This window comes from Corythoichthys intestinalis, chromosome 21, assembly GCF_030265065.1.
Source record: "Corythoichthys intestinalis isolate RoL2023-P3 chromosome 21, ASM3026506v1, whole genome shotgun sequence".
NCBI classification, from domain to species: Eukaryota; Metazoa; Chordata; class Actinopteri; order Syngnathiformes; family Syngnathidae; genus Corythoichthys; species Corythoichthys intestinalis.
The window spans coordinates 40,246,594-40,268,822 of record NC_080415.1 but is presented as its reverse complement, the minus strand read 5'-3'; the positions used below and the strand labels follow the sequence as shown (position 1 = coordinate 40,268,822).

Sequence of the window (22,229 nt, the reverse complement as noted above, 5' to 3'; positions counted from 1 at the left end):
TTCCCCAGAGTTGGTTGACAAATGCTCTACTCGACAATGCTTCCAGACTTTAACAGTGTGCAACAATACGACGGAGGGAGAGAACCACGCTCAGCCTGAGATAAATCCCCAATGTTTTCTGAGGAGCTCCCCGGACAGAAGGACCTCTCCTTGTGCCTCGCCCAACCACATCACAAATGGGCCAATCAACAAGGTATCCGCGTTGATTTTTTAGTGTTGTGCTGAAACGTTTTTGTAAAGTAATTGCTATCATGGCTTGGTCAGACACTGCTTAATTCGTTGAAGGCGCTAGACGTCCAATCCATTTGAAGTGAGAGGTATGACAGCAATGTTCCCTATCAGCTGTGCGCAATCGCGCACTGCTTGCACATACTCGGCGCGCAAGAAAATCTAAAGAAACGTACTGTAGCATCACTAGGACTACTGTCGGCGCTGCAGTTATGTGTCAGTGCGATGCTCCTATTGGTGGATTACTACACCACGATTGTGTATGGTTGTGAGGTGCAAAAAGAAATGAGGTTATTTTAAGATGGAATGGCTGTTGGAGTATGTGCAAAAAGAAGAAAAAGCGTGGAAACTCGATGAGATTTTTTTTATTATTGGCTTGTCCTGTATAGCTGCTAAGACATGGAGAATAGGAATCTTGAGTGTCCTTAGTTGCTGAATGTGGGAGTTTGATATTGTGGTTGTTCATTATGATTTATTTATTAACTCACCCATGCCACAACTGAACCTTACACATGCCAAAGCAGGATGGTTATTATGCATTCGAGGAAGGTGGGAAGTCAGACTTATCCCACTCGGATGGTACCAGTTGCGACCTCAAAGCCTTCCAAGCAAATGTAAACAACAAAGATGGCTGATTGCAGCAAGTTGTTTTTTATTTTGGCCATCAAAAGACATTTTGACCTCTGGCAAACCTGCCTTCCCTCCCGCAAGCGATCAAATAGTGGAGGAAAAACGACAGCTGAGGTATAGCCCACACTGTAAACTGCCTTCTGTAGTTACATCTTTGCTGCAAGTCAATATAAAAACATTTATAAATTCTATATAGGAGGAAACTACATCCCTCCAAGAGTACATCATGAAAATGGCCCCCAGTGATGACCTGCTCAGTAAATGCCTCAGGCAACAGAAGCCCAGTAAGGAGGAGGACCCTGAGGAGCTATCATGGAAGGATAAGCCCCTGCATGGTATGTACCACCGACAAATTGAGGCGGGAGCTGACATGGGAAAAACATACCAGTGGCTGGAAAAGGCCGGACTGAAAGTCAGCACGGAGGCACTGATCATGGCAGCACAAGAACAGGCCCTAAACACAAGATCAATAGAGGCCGGGGTCTATCGCACCAGACAGGACCCCAGGTCAGGCCCCTGAGACTGTCCAGCACATCACAGCAGGGTGTAATATGCTGGCCGGCAAGGTATACGTGGAACGACATAACCAGGTAGCAGGCGTAGTGTACAGGAACATCTGTGCCGAGTACGGACCGGAGACCCTGGAGTCAAGGTGGGCGACACCTCCAAAGGTGGTCGAGAACAACCGAGCCAAGATCCTGTGGGACTTCCGGATCCAGACAGACGAACTGGTGATGGCCAACCAGCCTGATATAGTGGTGGTGGATAAACATCAGAAGACAGCAATAGTGATAGATGAAGCAATCCAGAGCGAAAGCAACATCAGGAAAAAAGAACACGAAAAGCTGGAGATATATCAAGGGTTGGAGAAAATGTGGAGAGTGAAGGCAACAGTGGTGCCAGTAGTGATCGGGACACTAGAGGCAGTAAGCCCCAAGCTGGGTGCATGGCTCCAACAGATACCAGAAACAACGTCCAACGTCTCCATTCAGAAGAGCGCAATCCGAGGGAAAGCTAAGATTTGCGCAGAACCCTCAAGCTCCCAGGCCTCTGGTAGAGGACCCGAGCTTGAAAGGAAAAACTATACCGCCCGGGTGGGCGACACGACGATTTTTTTTTTTCTGTTAACCTGTATGGCAAAAATACATGGTGTCTCAAATAAATGTAATTTAACTTCATTATTGTGTCATCAATACGTTGTCTTGAGCACCATTTTGTCAAGTGACGTCAGATTAAGGCAAGTCGCAAAATTGGGGTACTTTTTCTTTTTGTAAAGTGACGTCAGATTGAGGCAACTCGCAAAATTGGGGTACTTGCATGCATGGACAGGCGTGATACTGGTGTGTGCCCATAGCATACGCATCTGATGCTGCTCACAGTGGTTCTCAGTGTGCTCAGAGAACTTGTGTCTATGCTCAGACAAATGGAAAAATTAGAGGGAACATTGGATGGCAGCGAACATTCATTCGCTACCACCGACCTGCTTCAAATGGATTGGACGTCTACCATTTACTAATTGGTGGGAGGGTGCATCTTGGCCAGAGGAAGAAAATATTTTATTTTGAACCACATTGGCTGCCCTTGATGGCGCTAGACAAATGAATATTATTGTGTTATGCTAACAATTGTGTTTGTTTTTCTTTGTCTAGTCTTCCTCTCCACAGCTAACCTTTATCCTCCAGCCTACGTCACTTCTTTCACAGCCTCCCAAGACAAAAGAGCCTCCTCGTTATGAGGAGGCCGTCAAACAGACACGCAACATGCATGTTAACAATGTTTCACAGGTTAGACCCTTCGCCACACATACACACGGTCACACCTTGCTTAAAAGATGGCATGACCCATCTAAAAAAATGTAACCTGTCTTTGAAGGTTGCCACAGCGACCAGCCAGCAGATGGATGACTTGTTTGACATTCTTATACAGAGTGGAGGTAAGGAGGCGCTCCATGAACGGTACATTGTATTTTGATCTGAAATTTCAAGTACAAGCAAACTTCATGAATGATCCCAGTCAGTCAAGTGTTCAAATCACTGGCCAACAAATTAGTTTTATTATTTTTGGTCGCTGATTTCATTTTCAAACCTATTTTCCCACCTTTAGAAATCACTCCGTTTATCCAGCATGACCCTCCGGTGTCTCTGAGCAAGTCCAACCCAGTCACGGCCAACATCAGCACCCTTCCGGTCAACACCGTCCTCTCCCGACAACCTCCCCAGATCCAGGTGGCTCCTCCGCCGACCTTGAACCCGGCTATCGACCCCGGCCTGCCCAACCTCTCCTCGCTGGCCACCGATAACCAGCTGGAGGCCTTCCTGGAGAGAACGTTGGCCGACACGCCGGCGGCGGCCGACCCTCGCACCAGGGGCCTGATGGAGGAGCTGCAGGCGCAGCTCATGGAACATCAGCCCTACTCTCCCATGGACACGTCGGACCTGTCCTTCTGCGACTCCTCGTCGCCCCCTTCCTCGCTCAATATGGGTCTGTCCGACCCGGCTCTGGACAACATGGAGTGGCTGGACCTCACCATGCCGCCGGGACAAGGGCCGCTCGGGATCCCGACCGACTTCCTGGACACGCATGACCTGCAGCTGCACTGGGACTGACGAAAGAATAAAAGCTAACCGAGCCCCGAACGGGACGGCGAGAAGGCTGGCACTAAAGGAAAAATGAAATGCTCTCACCACACCACTGTACGGGCAACGCATGGATGTCGCCTGACGTGAAATGACAAGTGAGAGATTGCACAGCTTTAAATGATCATTTCATTTGTAATGTCTCGATCAGAGCGGGGGAAGAAAGCAGGGATTACGGCGTTTCGGCCTTTATTTAGAGAGGGAAAGAGGAGACAGAACCAAAAGAATTCCGGTAGCATGGACTTTTTGTACATATTCGCTCTCCAGGATCTCAAGGCCTGGATCATATCCTTTGCCGGATTGTCACTGACAGTGCTAGTGATGGCTGCTGTATCAAAACAAGGTCATTTCAACGTGATGACCTTTGTTGGGGAGGGGAAAAAAATCTATCGGGTGATACTGACCACTTCCTGAGACTCATCACTACGAGTCGACGCGACAGAGAGGCTGAGCCTGAACTCGGCCGTACTGTGCGTTTGCCCGCTTCTCGAAAATGACTCGTTACACTGTCAAGATGCTGATAGGAGTTGAGGTAGGACGCTGCAGAAAACCTTTTGCGCATTCATTGGGTATCCTTGAAATCCAGCTTGATGTCCATGTACAGGGACGCTCGTTGTCCTTACAGTAAGACAGTTCAGAACAATAACTGATAGTGCCTTTTCCAATAAAGGTTCAATCGTATTCTAGATCAGTGGTTCTTAACCCTGATAAAGGTACCGAACCCCACCATTTTCACATGTGGATTCACTGAACCCTTTGGAATTAGATAATGAAGTATGTTTTTTTTTTTCCAAATTAAACATCGATATATGGCGGAAAACACTCAGCTGACTTGAAGTTCTGCTCTGAGACCCCCAATTTGGCCAACTTTCAAAATTGTCCGATATGCATGTGTGATACATCGTTGGAAAGCTTCAAATCTCAATTTTCTGGGGGAAGAAAATTTTTTGAACAGGAGGACATTTTTTTTTAAAACAGCAAAACCCTAACTGGAGATGAGAGCACGCGATAGCATCATTAAAGACGCCATGATTTTAACAAGATATTATCGCGTACTTACCTTATTTCGATCCAAAAACTCCATGTATCATGTATCACCGAGTGTCAAGAAACAGCTGTGAATGGCCACAACCGGATTTTGGGGGGATTTTATGGGTGAAACATGCTAATATAACAATGGTGGCGATGCGGAAATCGCAGACATCAAGGAGTGGTCGAGATTTTCATTTTCATATATTTACCCTTCAAAACGTTTTTTTTTTTCCAATTTTTCTTTGTTTGGATCGATTATCATCTAAAATATTGGGGAAAATGTGACAGTAACAAAAAAAAAATACAATTAAGCAAGTTATGAGGTAGATATTTGTGACTTTTTTACATATGCTAATTTTTTCATTGTGACGTAATTTGTTTAGAAGTTTAAAATATGCGAGTGAAATTTTTAAATTAAATATTAGACATCAATTAATGATTCTAAGCTAAAAATGACAGACATTTTGCATAATAAATATGATTACTTACCTTCTTTTTATGGCTGGGTTGAAACAAAAGCGGTCGCGCGACATCTGTAAACGGGGTTTCCAGGGTAAAACGGCCAAATTAAAAATAGTTCGGGTACTTAATGCATCATGAATCTGCTATGGCAGCTTATAGACATATTGTTCTATCAAACACAAAAGTTATTTTGGCTTGAAATACATCAGTTTATTTTAAAGAGGGGTGTAAGAGCAGAAACTGCTTTTTCAGTCTTGTCTGTGTTTTCCGCCATATCGAAGTTAGCAAGCTCATAATTGAGCAAATACCCGTTCAAAATTCTTCTCATTTTGACAGCAAACAGGTCAAAATTTGAAACCATGCTGCCCATTGGTCTGTTGTATTCCCTCATGCCAAGTGCAAGTTAGGGCTGGGCGATATGACCTAAAGTACGTATCACGGTAAATTGAGCAGATTTACCTCTATAACGATAAATGACGATAAATTCGCCCAAGCAGACGGTTATATAATTTGAAGATCTGAATCAATGCGTGAAATACAAATTAACTGTTTCTCGTTGATTTATTTACCAGATTACAATTGAACATATTCAAACAATTGTACATGCAGTCTAAACATTAAGCGTATACACATTTCTTGTAAACTTGAACAATGTACAACATTATAAAAATCAATACGACGGCTGTGCAAACATGTCATTGTAACATAAATGACTTAGTTTGAACAAAACCCTTCAAACAGACAACTTATTTTTAATGGCTGCTGTGACATAATTATTTAACACACGTGTTTACTTCAAGGTTTCAGGTTATTTTCCCCAGAGCATTTTTTAATACATGCGAACACACATGCACCCCCCACAGAGACACACACATGAAAGCTATATTGCTCTTTTGCCAATGACACATTTAAGGTTTTATCATAGCAGTAATGACACAGAATGAAGCAAGCACATACAGAAAAATAGCCGTGGCCATTAAATGGTCATATAGGCTTCACTGTTGCATTATAATGTATGCTGAATGCTTTACCCTTATGAAGATATCGAAGAAATTACACACACACTGATACAAAATGACGCTCATACTAATTGCTAGGTGCAGTCCGTGCCCAATCCACTCATTAAGTTCAGCCGTTTTGACAAGGTTAGAACCGCTATCCGACGCCATTACATTCATTTTATATTGCGTTAGCTGCTAGCATTAGCCTGTGGCCTGGCTACCAGTAGAAAGCACCCTTTCTCGAAATTGGGAGAACCAGGGAGGAAAGTGGGTGAAAGCTTGTTAGGAGGCCACCAAGAGGCTACTTAATGTCGGGTGAAAGTTTGGCGAAGCTCCCTTAAGCCCGACTCCATCACTTTTGCTTGTAGCGGGAGCTGCTAGCGTTAACCTACCGGGCTTCTATTTGTTTGAGTTCCTGATTACCACGTGACCTCATACGTAGGCACACAGACTGCTTTCTTAAAGGGGAATGAACATAGCCGAAAAACACATTGTCAAAGCGGGATGAAAATACTATATTTTCTTGTTATATTAAATAACCGAATTTACCGACATGTTCAGAATGACGTCGGTCATCGTGAAGAATTTCGGAACCGGTAAATTTTCGGTATACCGCCCGGCTCTAGTGCGCGTTAAGCTTCCACTGAGCAAACCAGTTCTTCCTCCCATCAGATCGAGGACTAGCAGTTCAAAGAAATGGATTAAGCCTGCAAATTGGGAGCAAACCAGTTCAAAACTTGGTCTAAAAAGCCATTTTGCCTAGATGTAATCAATGTATGAAAATGGGGCTCTGCGTTTCATTACCTTCACTGAAACCCTGAGACTGACTCACCGAACCCTTAGGGTTCGATTGAATCCGGGTTAAGAACCACAGTTCTAGATGCTAAGTCAATGGATATGTTTGAGCATTTCTTGGAGGAAACTAGCAAGGCAGGCATTTTATCAGTGTACCCTGGTTGGGGTTTATTTTTGCACTAAGTGAAAACACAATATTCTGTTTATTATTTTGTCCTTGGAATAACAGTTCAAAATCATTTATTCCTACTCCAGGACAGCGATATTCTTGAGAATACTGTATGTTGGCTAGTGCTGGCACATATTTCCGATAAACTAATTGGGGGTTGATTTCCCCATTAAGGATCTATACTAAGTAGTGTTGCGCCGATACCATTTTTCGACTACCGATACTGACATCCGGCTGGTTGGTATCGGTATCGGTGCAACGCTACTACGAAGTGCTCAAAGACTTTTCCAAATGGGGGGGACACAGGGGAGCTATGCACTAAAGAGGCACAATGTCAGTCGCCTCAAAACTACGCTAATGTGAACTCGGCATATCAAGTTGCTCTGAAACCATCAACGCTGATTGCGATCACAAGCTCATCGCCGTCAGAAGTTGGTTGTTCTCTTATTTTTGAATGTATTCTTCAAAGATGACAAAAACTAAGACTCTACTCAAATGCCGGCAGCTTTTGTGATGAACAAATAGGAAAGGGAACAAATAACTGGCGCGTTAAGGTTTTGGGAGAAGTCCATATCTGTCCTGCAGTATCCCTACACTCTGTGTGTATAAATGTCAAGTCATTATCATCATCATTGGAGGAATGAGAACACAGTGGAACCGCTAAGGTTGTCTTTTTCGTGACCCTGGCCGGCTACTAATTTGTTCCAATTTTGGGCAAAAATGTCAGTTCGGATTGTCTGACTTGAACTTGAGCTTCCGCCGTATTCCTAACTAAGACTCGGCCAGTCCGGAAGCCGCGTGATGGAGTTGCATGCGCTACAGTGCGCCGCCTTAGCGTCTTTTGTGCATGTACGTTGTCTTTCCGTCTTCAGTGTGCATGACTGTCCACGTCACGTGAAAAAAATGTGCTATCGCGAGCAAATAGTTGATCAATCAAAAGGCTTCTGACGACTGTTTGCGGTCCAAACATGTACAGACATCCTGAAAGTTGTCCGCAAAGAGGGCTTTGCTACTTTTCAAACCTTTTCCGCGTTCGTTCTAAATATCTCTCGTCTTGTTAAGGGAGAATCTAATTTTTCCACTCATCTGATACCACTTGCTCTCTTTCTTACGTCCGTGACCACTAGTGGGCGCCGCCACGCTTGGTTTTCAACTGCCATCTTTCCTGAGGACTGTTTTAGACCGAATTTACACGGCGTGTACTCTGTATTGCAAGTGACACAATTTCAGTACACACTGAAGGCCAAAAGTATTGGCACCCTAAGCAATTGTCAGATCATGCTCAATTTATCCCAGAATATGATTGCAATTACAAATGCTTTGGTAGTAATATCTTCGTTTATTTTGCTTGCAATGAAAAAACAAAAAAGAAAATGGGGAAAAAATTATAAAAAGAAATCATCACACATTTACACAAAACTCCAAAAATGGGCCGGACAAAAGTATTGACACCCTTTGAAAAATAATCTGATGCTGCTCTAATTTGTGTCATTAACAGCAGCTGTTACTTACCTGTGGTACATAACAGGTGGTGGCAGTAAGTAAATAACACTTGCAGCCAGTTAAAATGGACTACCGTGTGTCTACCGTGCAAGGTGTCATCAATAAGTGTAAAGCCCACGGCACTGTGGCTAGCCTCCCTAGATGTGGACGAGAAAGAAAAATTGACAAGAGATTTCAACAAAAGATTGTGCGGATGGTGTGTAAAGAACCTCAACTAACATCCAAACAAGTTCAAGCTGTCCCGCAGTCCGAGGTTACCACAGTGTCAACCTGTACCATCTGTTGGCGTTGAATGAAAAGAGACTCTTCCCAGGAAGACCCTAGTTCTGACCCAGAAACATAAAAAAGCCAGGTTGCACTTTGCCAAAACTTACCTGAGAAAGCCAAAAACGTTTTGGAAGAATGTTCTCTGGTCAAATAAGACAAAAGTAGAGCTTTTTGGAAAAAGGCATCAACATAGAGTTTACGGGGGGGAAATGAGGCCTTCAAAGAAAAGAACACGGTCCCCACAGTTAAACACGGCTGAGGTTCCCTGATGTTTTGGGGTTGCTTTGCTGCCTCTGGCACTGGACTGCTTGACCGTATGCATGGCATTATGAAGACTACCAAGAAATTTTGCAGCATAATGTAGGGCCCAGTGTGAGAAAGCTGGGTCTCCCTCAGAGGTCGTGGGTCTTCCAGCAGGACAATGACTGTGACGGCCCTGGCCGTTTAACTGTTGTTTTATTTTGAGAAGCCGGCGGATCGTCGCCTCCTCTAGATGGCTGCCTCCCCTCCCAACGTGACGTATGCTGATTGACATGCCGCTCATTGGCCAGCCAATGAAGGGCGCCAACTTCAAAAACCAGCAGCTGTCAACACTCTGGGAGGTCGCATTGACAGCATTCATGCCGCGGTCCTCCTCGCCATCTGTTTGCTCGCCGTTCATTCACATGTGCATTTAATCGCTTGCTAGTTACACTCCTGCTTTTTTTTCGGTGAGGTCTTTTGTGTTTGCCATTATTGGATCGTTTTGTTCTGTAAATATGAGCACCGAAGCAGTAGGGGTAAGCTGCCATTTCCGTTCAACCCGTTTTCTCCTGTTTTGTTTAGTGTAGGAAGCCAGGGTAGTGGCTGTTTTTTTGTTCTTTCCTTTTTACAATCCGGGGTTAGTTAGGCAGTTGGGTTTAAGCGTAGATTCCTTTTGTTTGTCATTTTGGCCTGGGCTTACTCAGAAGCCGCGCTTCTTTGTTATTTTGTATTCCTTGTTCATTGCGAGTTTGACTTGTGTATATAAATTGTGTCCACTTGTATACATGTGGCTCGTTTTATGTTACTTCCTCAGTGAGCCGTCCGTAGGACATAACAATGACTCAAAACACGCTTCGAAAAGCACTAGAAAACGGTTTGAGAGAAAGCACTGGAGACATCTAAAGTGGCCAGACCTGAATACCATACAACACCAGTGGAGAGATGGCACCCTTGAAATCTCAGAGACCTGGAGCAGTTGGCCAAAGAATGGTCTCAAATTCCAGCAGAACATTGTGAGAAACTCATTGATGCGGTTGTTCGTAGTTATTTTGTCCAAAGGTTGTGCTACCAAGTATGAGGCTGAGGGTGCCAATACTTTTGTCCAGCCCATTTTTAGAGTTTTGTGTAAAATCCTAATGCTTTAAAAAAAAAAAAAAAATCCATTATCTTTTGTGTTATTTCATGGCAAGCAAAATAAATGAAGATATTCATCAATCATTTTCTGGGAGAAATTGTGCATTATCTGACAGAATTGCAGGTGTGCCAATACTTTTGGCCGGCACTGTAGCTGTGTTTACATATAACACGCCCAAATTGCATGTCAATATCTCCACAAGCGTCAATACTGCACAGTGACAGCCAGGAAAAGAACAGCACTACATGAATGAGGTAAGTATTCAATGTTAAACTAGGTTTAGCGGGCCTGGGCAGAGTTTCTCACCCAGAAAATGTGAAATTGTGTCACTTGAATCACACCGTGTGAATCCAGATCATTTTAATAGATTAGATCAGAGAGCTTTTTGTCAGTACTGTAGTCACACGATGCACAAAAGCCAAGTATCTATAGGAAGTTTGAGCCAAACTCAACTTTTAATCCTATTTGTCCTGTGCACCCTCCAAAAAAACTATGAAAAGGAACAGATTGGTGATTGACTGTTGTCAGGCCAACTTTTGCTATTTGTTTGACATTTTTGACCCAACTTTCTGAGTTTTGAGTGACATCTGATTTAATGTTTGCTTTCAAGCGTGTCAAATCCGAATGCTTGGCCAAAAAAGGGCATAGGATATACTGTCATTTGTTTTGTATTTATCTTGTTTTGATAAAAACATAATCCTGTTTTCATTTTTATAAGAAAACCCTATTTTAATGTTTTGTCATATCGGACATCTCGGCCGCAGTCAGACTCTCACTGGCCAGTTGAGAACAGTTCAGACTCCGTGCTGCTTCATTTCTCCACGTACTGTACTGATGCAGAAACGCACTCAAAATACGGTCATATCAGGAACCTCTGGCTTCAGACCGCCGCGTTTATCACCCGCGGCGACTTGTCCGCCACGCGCGAGGTTCCGACTCTTCTGCTGTGGATTCGTCCGTCGTCCCGATCGCCTCTCGTTCGTACGCCATACGTTTTGCACACGATGTACATATTTATATAGATGTAATGCATATTTTTATACATGTGACATCCACGGGCGCTCTATTTTGTAAATACTCAAAAGTTGTATGCTTTTTATGTGATAATAAAAAATTGGTGTACTACAAAGTATGTTCTTGATTCCTGCCTTTGTGGGTAGTAGGGCTGTGCCATCTTTGGCACCCCACGATTCGATTAGATTCCAGTTTGATTATTGAACAATGATCGCAGTATTGGCGATGATCGCGATTATCGATGCATCGTACATTGCTAATTAATACAGTAGCCAACCAAATTTATGTCCATTACTTATTTAAAATATCCTAATGATTCAACAGGGAACATGCCCATACAACAAAAAAACTGCCCTTAAGCTGCTTTTTTATTTCACAAGAAAGTGCAAAAACATTAACCATTTTAAAGGGAGTACTTATTTCTCTCAAAAATGCAATAAAATTTATATCGGTGGAATGAATTCCACATTTTCTGGACACAAAGTGTCTTTAGAAATAAGACTTCTTTTAACCAATACACTTTGTTCTCACTGATTTCTGTACTATTTCGCATGTTACCGCTGTACTTAATCTTGGTTTTACAATTTCTGAATATGAAATACATGTTAGCGAATTAGCTTAGCGTTCGGCGCTAACTATTAACATCTCAAAAACAACAATAAAGGCTGAACAGTACAAGAGCGCACCTCTTATAGATGCACACGGGTCTTAGCAACACACTCAGGACATTTTTCAATTGAAATGCCTTAAAACTATTGCTGGACATCTGAAAGACAAGGAGCAAGGAACTATCTCTCTTCCCCTCTTGCTCTAAAAAATAACTTGCGAAAGCGCAACCACCGGATTGCGCTTCTGTCCCAGCCCCTCTCATACACAAATTTATTATCCAGTCTTTTAAAAAGGAGGAAATCTCTCACTTAGTAACTGGCAGCATCCATTATAACGTGCGCGCGCCTGTTAGCGGTGCCCGGCGGCAGACGTGTCTTGAATTTCGTTCTGCTACGAGCGGCTGCCATAAAGTTATGAGGGAAAAACATCGTTTTTGAACCTTTATGAATCGTAATCGAATTGTCTCGTGTCGAATCGCGATGCATGTAATGATCAATTTTTGGGAACACCTCTAGTGGGTACACTTCTTTTTCGGTTTGGCAAAGTGTAACATCATCCGGTCAAACTTGTTATCCCAAAAGAAGTGCGCTCATACTTAAAACAAAGCGGTCATGAATTTGAAGTGCGTGCGTTCCTGTAATTTGCTAACAACTTCCGAGAGACCGCAATGACCTAGTCGAATCTTGGTCACGATGACTTCATTGCAACGTCCTCTCCTGTTTCCAATGTTTACCATAGAAACGCTCCTTTTTTTGGTCCTGTTGAAAGGTGTTCCGTTTATATTTTTTATCTCCAAGGCAAACCAGGCGCTCGCATCTGCTTTTCAAAGGCTCACAAAGTCCACCCACGGATTCATTGTTGGTTCTGCCAAGGACAAAATCATTTCTCAGTCAACCCTCTGCTTTTAAGAGGGCCAATTATTTATAGAACGTGCAGAAAGTAGTCTGACTCGTTCAGGCTGCTTGGTGTTGCCTCCTCTTCAAATCAGGGAAATTTGGCGTCCCCCACTATAAAGTCCAATCACTTGATATGGGGATACTAAACTACGGATGTCGCCGTCACATATTTTACATACGAGTCACGAATCCAAATGTTTTTTTGTTGCAATTTGCACAAAGGTATCCCAACATGATAGCCACAAACAACATTTATTTATTACAGACAGCAGTGGTTTCAATGAAGCAACAACATAAATCAGTCACTTGCTCCATAAAGGGTTAAAGGTCATAAGCATACGGGCAGTTTAAGGGGGGCCATGGTGGCTGAAAAGTGTCATTGCCTGTAAGTGACTTTCCTATATGGCGGAAAAGACAGACAAGACTGAAAAAGCAGTTTCTGCTCTTGCACCCCTCGGTAAAATACATTTTTAAGCCAAAAGAACTGTTGTGTTTGATAGAACAATATGTCTAGATGCTGCCATAGCAGATTCATGGCGCACTAAGCCTTCCAACTATTTTTAATCTGTCCATTTTACCCTGAAAACCCCCGTTTATAGACGTTGCGCAACCGCTTTTGTTTTAACCTAGCCATAAAAAGGTAATTATATTATTCAAAATGTCATTTTTAGTCTAGAATCATTAATTGATGTCTAATATTTAGATTAAAAAAAAAAGACTTTAAAAAATGATTCACTCGCATATTTTAAACTTTTAAACGAATAACGTCACAATGAAAAATTTGGCGTCTGTAAAAGTCACGGATATCTACCTCATAACTATCGCTTAATTGTATTTTTTTTGTTACTGTCGCATTTCCCCCGATATGTTAGATGATAAAAAATCGATCCAAACAAAAAAAATGGAAAAATAACTAGGGCTTTCAAAATTATCGCGTTAACGAGCGGTAATTAATTTTTAAAATGAATCCCGTTAAAATATTTGACGCACAAATGCCCCGCTCAAACATATTAAAATGACAGCAGAGTGAAAGGTGTACTTGTTGTGTTTTTCGGAGTTTTGCCGCCCTCTGCTGGCGCTTGGGTGCGACTGATTTTATAGGCTTCAGCACCCATGAGCATTGTGTAAGTAATTATTGACATCAACAATGGCGGGCTACCAGTTTATTTTTTGATTGAAATTTTTCAAATTTTATTAAAACGAAAACATGAAGAGGGGTTTTAATATATCTTTTAAGAACTACAAGTTTTTCTATTCATGGATCGCTTTAACAGAATGTTAATAATGGTAATGCCATCTTTATTTATTGTTATAATAAAGAAAGACAGTACTTATGTACTGTATGTTAAATGTATATATCCATCTTGTGTCTTATCTTTTCATTCCAACAATAATTTACAGAAAAATATGGCATATTTTATAGAAGGTTTGAATTGCGATTAATTGCGATTGCGATTAATTACGATTAATTTTTAAACTGTAATTAACTCGATTAAAATTTTTAATCGTTTGACACCCCTAAAAATAACATTTAAAAGAGTAACTATATGAAAAAGAAAATCTCAACCACTCCTTGTTGTCTGCGACTTCTGCTTCGCAACCCTTGTTATATCACCTTGTTTTACCCATAAAAATCCGGCTGTGGCCATTCACAGCAGTGTCTCGGTGATACATGCTACATGGAGTTTTTGGATCGAAACAAGTACGTGATAATATCTCGTTAAAATCGTGTCGTCTTTAATTCTGCTCTCGCCTCCAATTAGGGTTTTTCTGGTTTTGTTTTGTTTTTTAAATGCCCTCCTGTTCAAAATTCATATGCTGTATAGGGAAGTCAGTTACATGCAATGACACTTTTCAGCACCCCCCCTGAAAATCCAGTTATGGACCAAACCCTTGGTCTCTTAATATTTGTCCACTGTAGTGACCACCGTTCCTGAAAAGGTGCAAATGAGTGCCTGTAAGGGTTTCAAAGATACAAGTCGTAATTCATGCATGAAAGGGTTAAAACAATGTAATATATCAGCATATATTGTCATTCTTTTTCTTTCCCATTTTCAAGATTCGGTTGGGTGCAGTTTAAGGTAAAAGCCATTGTGGTCACCGCCCATGATCTAATTTAGTGAACACAGCCGCCGAGCCGCACCTCATGAAGCCTTAACGTGACCTCACTGAGGCATTGGGTCTCTTGACGCCATTCGGCGCTTTGTTGTAGTGACATTCGTCAAACCTTTGTGTTGCCTTGTTCCGACGGCGCTCGCCTCGCGCACATCACGATGGTGTGTCGCCGCCGGATTCTCACGGTTCGGCGTCGGGATTTCAATGTCTTTTCAGACGAAAAAGCCCACGCCGCGTCTGTGTTTTGTGACCGCTAGATGTCATCATGGCACAGTAGAAAGCGGCGGCAGAAGAGGCCTTCGGTGTCCTCAGTTTGCATGGATGACATCACCCGTCCTGCTGTGGAAGAACATCTATCTATCTATCCATCCATCGTCAAGACGGCAATGTATGTATTCATCTCCATTTCTTTCCCTGCCACTCATTTTTAATTCTTTAGCTATGTCTGGATTCAAGGGGTGGATACGATACAAGGCGCACCATAAAATATAGCGATAGTACAATTAGTTATACATAGGAAATCAATCTTAAATATTCTACGGTAAGACTATTGAGAGAAAATGGAACTGAACAACTAAGGTGTCCAAAACTTAATCACAGACAACGATAGAAAGGTTTCGGCTTTGAAGAATCGTGTTGGAGTGCCATTGACAGCGCCAGTCGAAATAAATTGGAAGTCTACCGCCGTCACTGGTAGCCAATGAGTTGACGTGGATGTGGCCCCAAAATGCCCCCAAGTTAATAGGAAGTGACCAAAAATCAACAAGAAGTGACCCGAATGAGTGTCTTAAATCAAGCTGTCAAATTCTTCCTACGTTGAGTGCTCCTGTTTGAGTGCCATTGGGATGGTGATATAATGTCCAAAAAAATGCAGTTTGCTCTACCACCTAGACCCAGTTTCTCAGTTGTTAAGAGTTTGAGATATGTGCCGAGATCAAATAACAATAAAGCATGCATGTGTGCCACCTGTCGGGGTATTAGTCACACAGGGGGGCCTCCGCACAGCCCGCCGTGCCTAATGACTTTCATTATTCAGCAGCAAATGTTCCCTCTCAGCTTGTGATTTATTTATTTATTTTTCCCAAAGCCAACTTTCCAAAATGCGGCAGATCCAGGAAATGTGAAAGCTACATGCAAATGAACACAAAGCTCCTAATATGATGTTCCTTTTATGAACATTTAGGCCTATTTCATCTCACAGTAGCTACCCTGTTACAAAACAAGATGAAAGCCTAATTTAAATGAGCATTATTGTTATGACGTGAATGTTCTTTGTGGACGTCTCGTGCCAGCAATGGCACTGAAACAAAAACATTCAGAGCAGCGTTTTCTTTTTTTGGTAGCCCTTTTCATTTTCGTCGAAAATACGTATCAGTCATATTTTAGTTATTTTAAAATATGTCTTCGTCCAGTTTTAGGCAACGACAACACAGACAAATTTCGTTTAGTTTTTGTCGAAAATTACTTCGTCTGTAAAATTCGAATAATTTCAAATAAACATTGACAGACGAGCAGATAATTGTAGCGTTTACAAGGAAATCTTTGTGATGATAATACACACTCAGCAGGAAAATAGTCCATTATTTTCAATTAATTAAACCCACCTGGACACCCACAAACTGCATGTTAAAAAAGTTATCCAAGGGCTAAATGCTAACGCTAGCGTGAACGCGCAGATACTGTGCAATATGCACCTCCAGCAGGGCCAAGAACTAAAAGGAGTATTGACAACGTGGATTTTGCCATGTGGAATTTTTTTCTGCCATGTGGCTTTTTTTTTTTTGCCATGTAGCAAAATGTATTTTCCCATTTGGCAAAAATGATTTTGACATGTGACATTTTTGCCATGTGGCAAAATGGATTTTACTATGTGGCAATTTGTCTTTACTAGGTGGCTAATTGGAATTTGGTTTGTTTGGTTTTCTGCCATTTAATATGAACGGAAAATTTGGACGTGCATAGCTGTCAATGGGATAGCCTGACTTGCGGGTGCCAGTTGAATGTCAGTGCGCTGTAATGTAAAATGTATGGTCAAAAATCACAGCCACACATTTTTCTGCCATTTAAACTGAATGGAAAATTTGGATGTGCATAGCCGTCAATGGCATGGATGTACATGGCCTACAAAAATGCCATAAACCCCCCAAAAATGCCACATACCAAAAAAAAAACAACAAAAAAATGCCACAAACCAAAATCCATTTTGCCACATATCAAATATTTGCCATATGTCAAAATACATTTTGCCACGTGTCAAAAAAATGCCACATTGGAAATTCAATTTTGCAACATGGCAAAAAAAAAATGGCCCAATGGCAAAGAAAAATGCAACATGGCAAAATCAATTATGCCACATGGTATAATAGATTATTCCACATGGCAAAAAAAAAAAAAAAATGCCGCATGGCAAAAAAAAAAAATAAATGACCCAAACCAAAATCGATTTTGCCACATACCAAAAAATAAAAAATAAATAAATGACCCAAGCCAAAATCCATTTTGCCACATACCAAAAAATCAATTTTGCCACATGTCAAAATGCATTTTTCCACATGGCAAAAATTGCCACATGGCAAAATCAATTTTGCCACATAGAAAAAAAATGCCACATGGCAAAATCAATTTTGCCACATGGAAAAATACATTATGCCACATGGCAAAAAAAATGCCACATGGCAAAATCAGTTTTGCCACATGGCAAAAAAAAATGCCACATGACAATTTTGCCACATGGCAAAACCAGTTTTGGTTCTCGCTGTCTCCCTTTCCAACTGCCGGTCGCCATACAACAAGATGGCCGCCAGCTACGCCCGCCGCTTTAAAATTGTCATCCTTCCCAAGAAGATGACAAATGTCCAAATTGTGTCAAATAACAGATAAGAAGCATTATAATTTCCAGTTGGGATGTTATACGGACGCCGCCGAGACGCGGTGACATAACTCGCATCTAAAGGCCTGTCAAAGAAAGCGGCCCTTTAAACGTCACGCTACCTATCGTAAATGTCCTCGATGTAGGTCAATCTGTGATTAGCCGGCCGTACAGTAGAAGAGTAGCCGAGGATTATCGGGACGCACGCTCGCCATCCGCAGTGACGACATGAGGTTGCGGCTCAGACCGGGTGTTGCGTCACGCTTAGATTACAGTCTGTAGCGTGTGCACATGGTTAGAGCATCCTTGGACAACCGCCGCATCTGATCGGTGATGTCATTGATCGAAATATCATTGTTAAGGCCTCTTCCTCAACTTGATCAGTAGGGAACCTGATCCACAGTCGTGCTTGAGGAAGCCATGATGTCATCAAACTATTTCTTTTGTCTTTTCGGATGGACAATTGGAGAGCTGCGATCGTTGCTCTAGAGGGAGGGGGGTAAAAACAGCACGAGCGGGAGGATGTCAGGCACCGTGCCAGCATGCGGGATCAGCACTATGAAAGACCACATGTGCATCACGTTCAGCTCACGTGCGCACATTATCTTCCGGCAGCACAAGACATACTCGCAGTCGTGTCGCCATCTGGTTACTATTCTTTTAGTTTTCAGCAAAATATTAAAAGACGCAACTCACACCATGGTGCTGGTTGATGTGTGCTTTCAAAAAGGGCTTGACTAATGCTGGGATTTTTATCTCCCTCTAGTGGTTGCCAAAAGAATAACTGCCCAACTTTTGAGTTCAGTTGTATTTAACGTTGAAGTTTCATTTCAGAGAACGCCTATAATTGAACTTTTGCTTATATTTTGATGTTTATTCTTGTGGGTTGATTTCATTCTCCTAAATTGCATTTTTCATGTCGAATATACAGTATATAATTTTAATTATATCCCCTCCTTCTCACAATACTTTTACTAATACTATTTTTCGTCGTAAATATTTTTTTAAATGTATATTTTTGTTAATATTTCAATGTTATACCTGTAAACCTCTTGGTGTTTTTTCTGTAAGATTGCATTTTTGTTTTAATGTAATTAATAGTGTTACAATGATACCTTTTTTGGCCCCATTTCAGGCTGTGTGCCAATACTGTACAGATACAAATTGTTTTCCTTAATGACACATACTATCGGGACTCGGTCGAAAACGGCTAATCCCAGATAACAGATAATCCCAAATTTAGAAAAATAAGGTCCTAATGAAACCTTTTTTTCAAATTTGTAAAAAGAAAAGTCGAAAAGAATATGTGTAATAAGCGCACAGATATCTATAATCCTTGCTAAATCATGTTTGTTTTCCTCATGGAACCTGTAGATGCATTTTTTTTTTCAAAAAGAAATGTCAAAATTCAGAATTAGTCTCAAAATCATGAAATTTTAGGTGTATCAAATGTGATACATTTGGCAATTTAAAAACTGCTCATTTAATAACGGAAAACGAGCCTTAATCCGTTTTTTCCTATATCAATTTATTGAACTGAAGTCGAGAAAAAAAAAGTACATCCAATATTAGTGTTTTCCAAGACGTTGGCGTTTACAATGAGCCAGGACCCGGAAGATGATGTTCTTTTTCTTGTAAATGAATATTATGCAGCTGTAGTAGGGTCTCGTTCTTCTTGTGGAAGAAGAACATGGTCTTCCGGGACAAGGCTCATTGGAAAAGCGAACTTGGTGGAAAGCACACATCGGGCGTATTCTGTTTTTCGACTTCAATTCAATAAACTGACACTGGAAAAACGGATTAAGGCTAGTTTTCCGTTAGAATGACCAGTTTTAAATCGAAAAACGAGAGACGATTCATTTCTTTTTTTGCTAACACACGTAAAAACAAAAAACAGAATTAAGCTAGTTTTTTGTTTTCCAAAATTAGAAGAAAAAAACGAATCGCCAAAAGGTACACAGACCCGGATGACATTCATTTTAGTGCCATATCGTTATCGATGCAACACTAATACTTTTTGTGAACTGTTTAATGTTACGTTTTTCTTGTAAAATTCATATACTAATATTAGAACATCGGGTATACGACTTCTGTGTCATGTTACAACATCGTTTTCCATCATGACTTCGACCTACTTTAGCCTACTTAGAGAGGCAATGATTTCTTGATGTAAAAAGTTTGTGAACTACTTTTCAATACCAGTAGTATGCTCCTTACACAGTTTAAAAAAAAAAAAAGCTGTTGTTTTGTGGCAAGTACCATTTTCAATCTGGTTTTGTTGGTGTTTGAACATTTCATGTATGCGTACAAGCAATCGGCAGTGTCTGTTCACTCTCAAATGGCTAAATTCATCCGCAGGGATCATGAATGTTTCATAATGGCCGCAGGCGGAGATCTGCCTCATAGGCTAGGGCTACATAAGTGAAGAAAAATGTGTTTGATGCTAAGCAGACTCTCTGTTAAGTGCGTAGTGACTCAAATGTACAGTAAGTCATGTTTTGGAAGTTCCACTCGGGTACAAAAGAACAGCTGCCGAGTGCCTGAGTGTCTGAGGCTTTTTTTTTTAACCTATAAAAGTACTTTATAGGAACTTGGATTTAGCTTTTGAAACTTGGCAGTAGAAAGCCTGGCCACAAAGATTTGTGTCAAGGTATTCAACACAGTGCTTAAACGGACTTAGCGTATTAAACCAAAGAATTTTGCCGTTAAAAAGTCCGCAACCTTAATTAGGGATGTCCCAATCAAATATGTTTGCATGTAAGTCCGAGTCACTTAACCCTTTCTTGCTAAATGTTTGATATTTAGAATTTCATAATTCTGAGACTTAATTCAGAATTTTGAAATATCTTTCCTCAAAACAAAAAAAAATAATGGATGCAAGTCAACTCATGCATCTGCAGGTTCCATGAGAAAAAAAACAACAACAGGATTTAGCAAAGTTATAGATATTAGAGTGTTTATTACACATATTATTTTTTCTTTTTTACAAATTTGAAAAAAAAGGTTTCATTAAGACCTTATTTTTCAAATTTTGCGATTCTCTGACAATTGCTTCCTATTACAGGCATTAAAGGGCTAATTTAGAATGACTTTACATACTGAAGGAATCTGACCTTTTAGCCAGAGTGCCGGAATGGCACAGCTCCGCCGACGCGGGCCGGCAAAATACTGACAACCCGGCCAAATGGCCAAACTCCATGCGTTCACCTTAGTCTTAACCCTTTGTACTGACTCCAAGCTGGAAAAAGGCTTCGAAACACAAGTTGACAGTTGTCCACAGATATCATACAGCACAGAGGGACCCAGCCGAGAAACCAAAAAATGACAACGATTAGTTAAACATTCAGTCTTTTGAAGGCTTTCGCGGGGCAGGCCGTGGGCAGGAAGAAGGGTGTGTTTGGGCGTTGTTTAGGATTGTTGTCTGTGGATTGGACAGGAGGATTCAGGAGTCACTGTTGTCAGGGAAACGAGGGTTGTGGATTTTGCCACCTCAGCGTCAAAGGGGCTCTTGGAGTCTTGTCAGTCGTGTTATCCGTTGGATATCGGGCGTTCTCTGGTGTTTCTTGTATTGGGACAGGACGTCCCGCCATTTGTTCTGGACTGTCCGGGAGAACTAATTGCGAGAGTTGGTAGTGCAGACGTGGGCTTGTAGGTGTCAGAGTCAAATCATAATCAGTGCTCGTTGGGCTTCTGTGATAAGAAGGCGTCATGTATCTCTTATGCCCTATATTCTGCTTGTTTTTCTTAATCTATGGTGTAAGTGCTATTTATTCTATATTGGGGGTGTTACAGTAATATAAACAGTCAAACTGAATACAGGAAACGATACTATTTCCCTGATTGATTATATTAAGTGTGTTAGAATAATGCAAACAGACGGTGACTACAAGAAACGGAAAAAAGATGTCTTTCATTACATGTGAGTTTTCAGAAACGTATTATTAAAAAGAATAAATGCTAATAACGCACAACCAGGTATCGGAGGATGAAAAATGGTCACGGTGCAACACTATTGTCAGAGTTTACAGGGTACTATGGTTTACATTTAATTTGAAAACACTAATTGCTTTGGTATACGCTAATTTTGCACTGATGGCACCAATTGTATCAATTGCAATGACTTTATTTACACCATCCAGCTGCCTTACAGGAAATGGGAATGTCACTTCCCCCAGTGGGCTGTGTGTGTTTACTGAGGCTGGTGCTAATGCATGCAGTCAGGCGGCACTGATACAACAGTGAGAGCAGAAAGAAAGCCGGCTTTGTGTTCCACTCAGGATCTCGGACACAAGAGTGGCCGGAATGGCACATAGCCATTGTCGTCGGTTCACTGTGGTCGCACGCACGCACGCACGCACGCACGCACGGAACGTGTAGCAACAGTGTTGCTGTAATCTTTGACAGCTATAATAAACACAGACGAGCAGCATCCTCACTTGTCTTGTTTATTTCAATTGTGCAATTTTTATGGCCTGATTGCAACGCATAACACAACATTGTGTTATGTATGTCATAGTTTAGTACTTTGGAAAGTTCAATACTGGTAGGGAGTATTTCACACTTATCAAAAGTCCGAGTTTAAATGAGCCTTGTCCAATAACGTTTTGATAAACTCATGTTAATTC

The 22,229-nt window shown here is 41.4% G+C and overlaps 2 protein-coding genes across 2 annotated transcripts in view; both read left to right on the top strand.

Moving 5' to 3' along the window:
- The window catches only part of mrtfba (myocardin related transcription factor Ba), a 43,414-nt gene extending 30,430 nt beyond the window's left edge, over positions 1 to 12,984 (top strand). The window contains exons 13-16 of the mRNA XM_057825763.1: positions 47 to 193; positions 2,508 to 2,642; positions 2,731 to 2,791; positions 2,962 to 12,984. Coding sequence (XP_057681746.1) covers positions 47 to 193; positions 2,508 to 2,642; positions 2,731 to 2,791; positions 2,962 to 3,464 — 846 coding nt within the window. The 3' untranslated portion in view covers positions 3,465 to 12,984. The remainder of the gene's footprint in view (positions 1 to 46; positions 194 to 2,507; positions 2,643 to 2,730; positions 2,792 to 2,961) is intronic.
- Positions 12,985 to 13,172: 188 nt separating this feature from the next.
- Positions 13,173 to 22,229, top strand: part of foxj1b (forkhead box J1b) — a 72,708-nt gene continuing 63,651 nt past the window's right edge. Inside the window, exon 1 of the mRNA XM_057825235.1 lies at positions 13,173 to 15,123. The gene's annotated coding sequence lies outside the window, so the exon portion shown is untranslated. The remainder of the gene's footprint in view (positions 15,124 to 22,229) is intronic.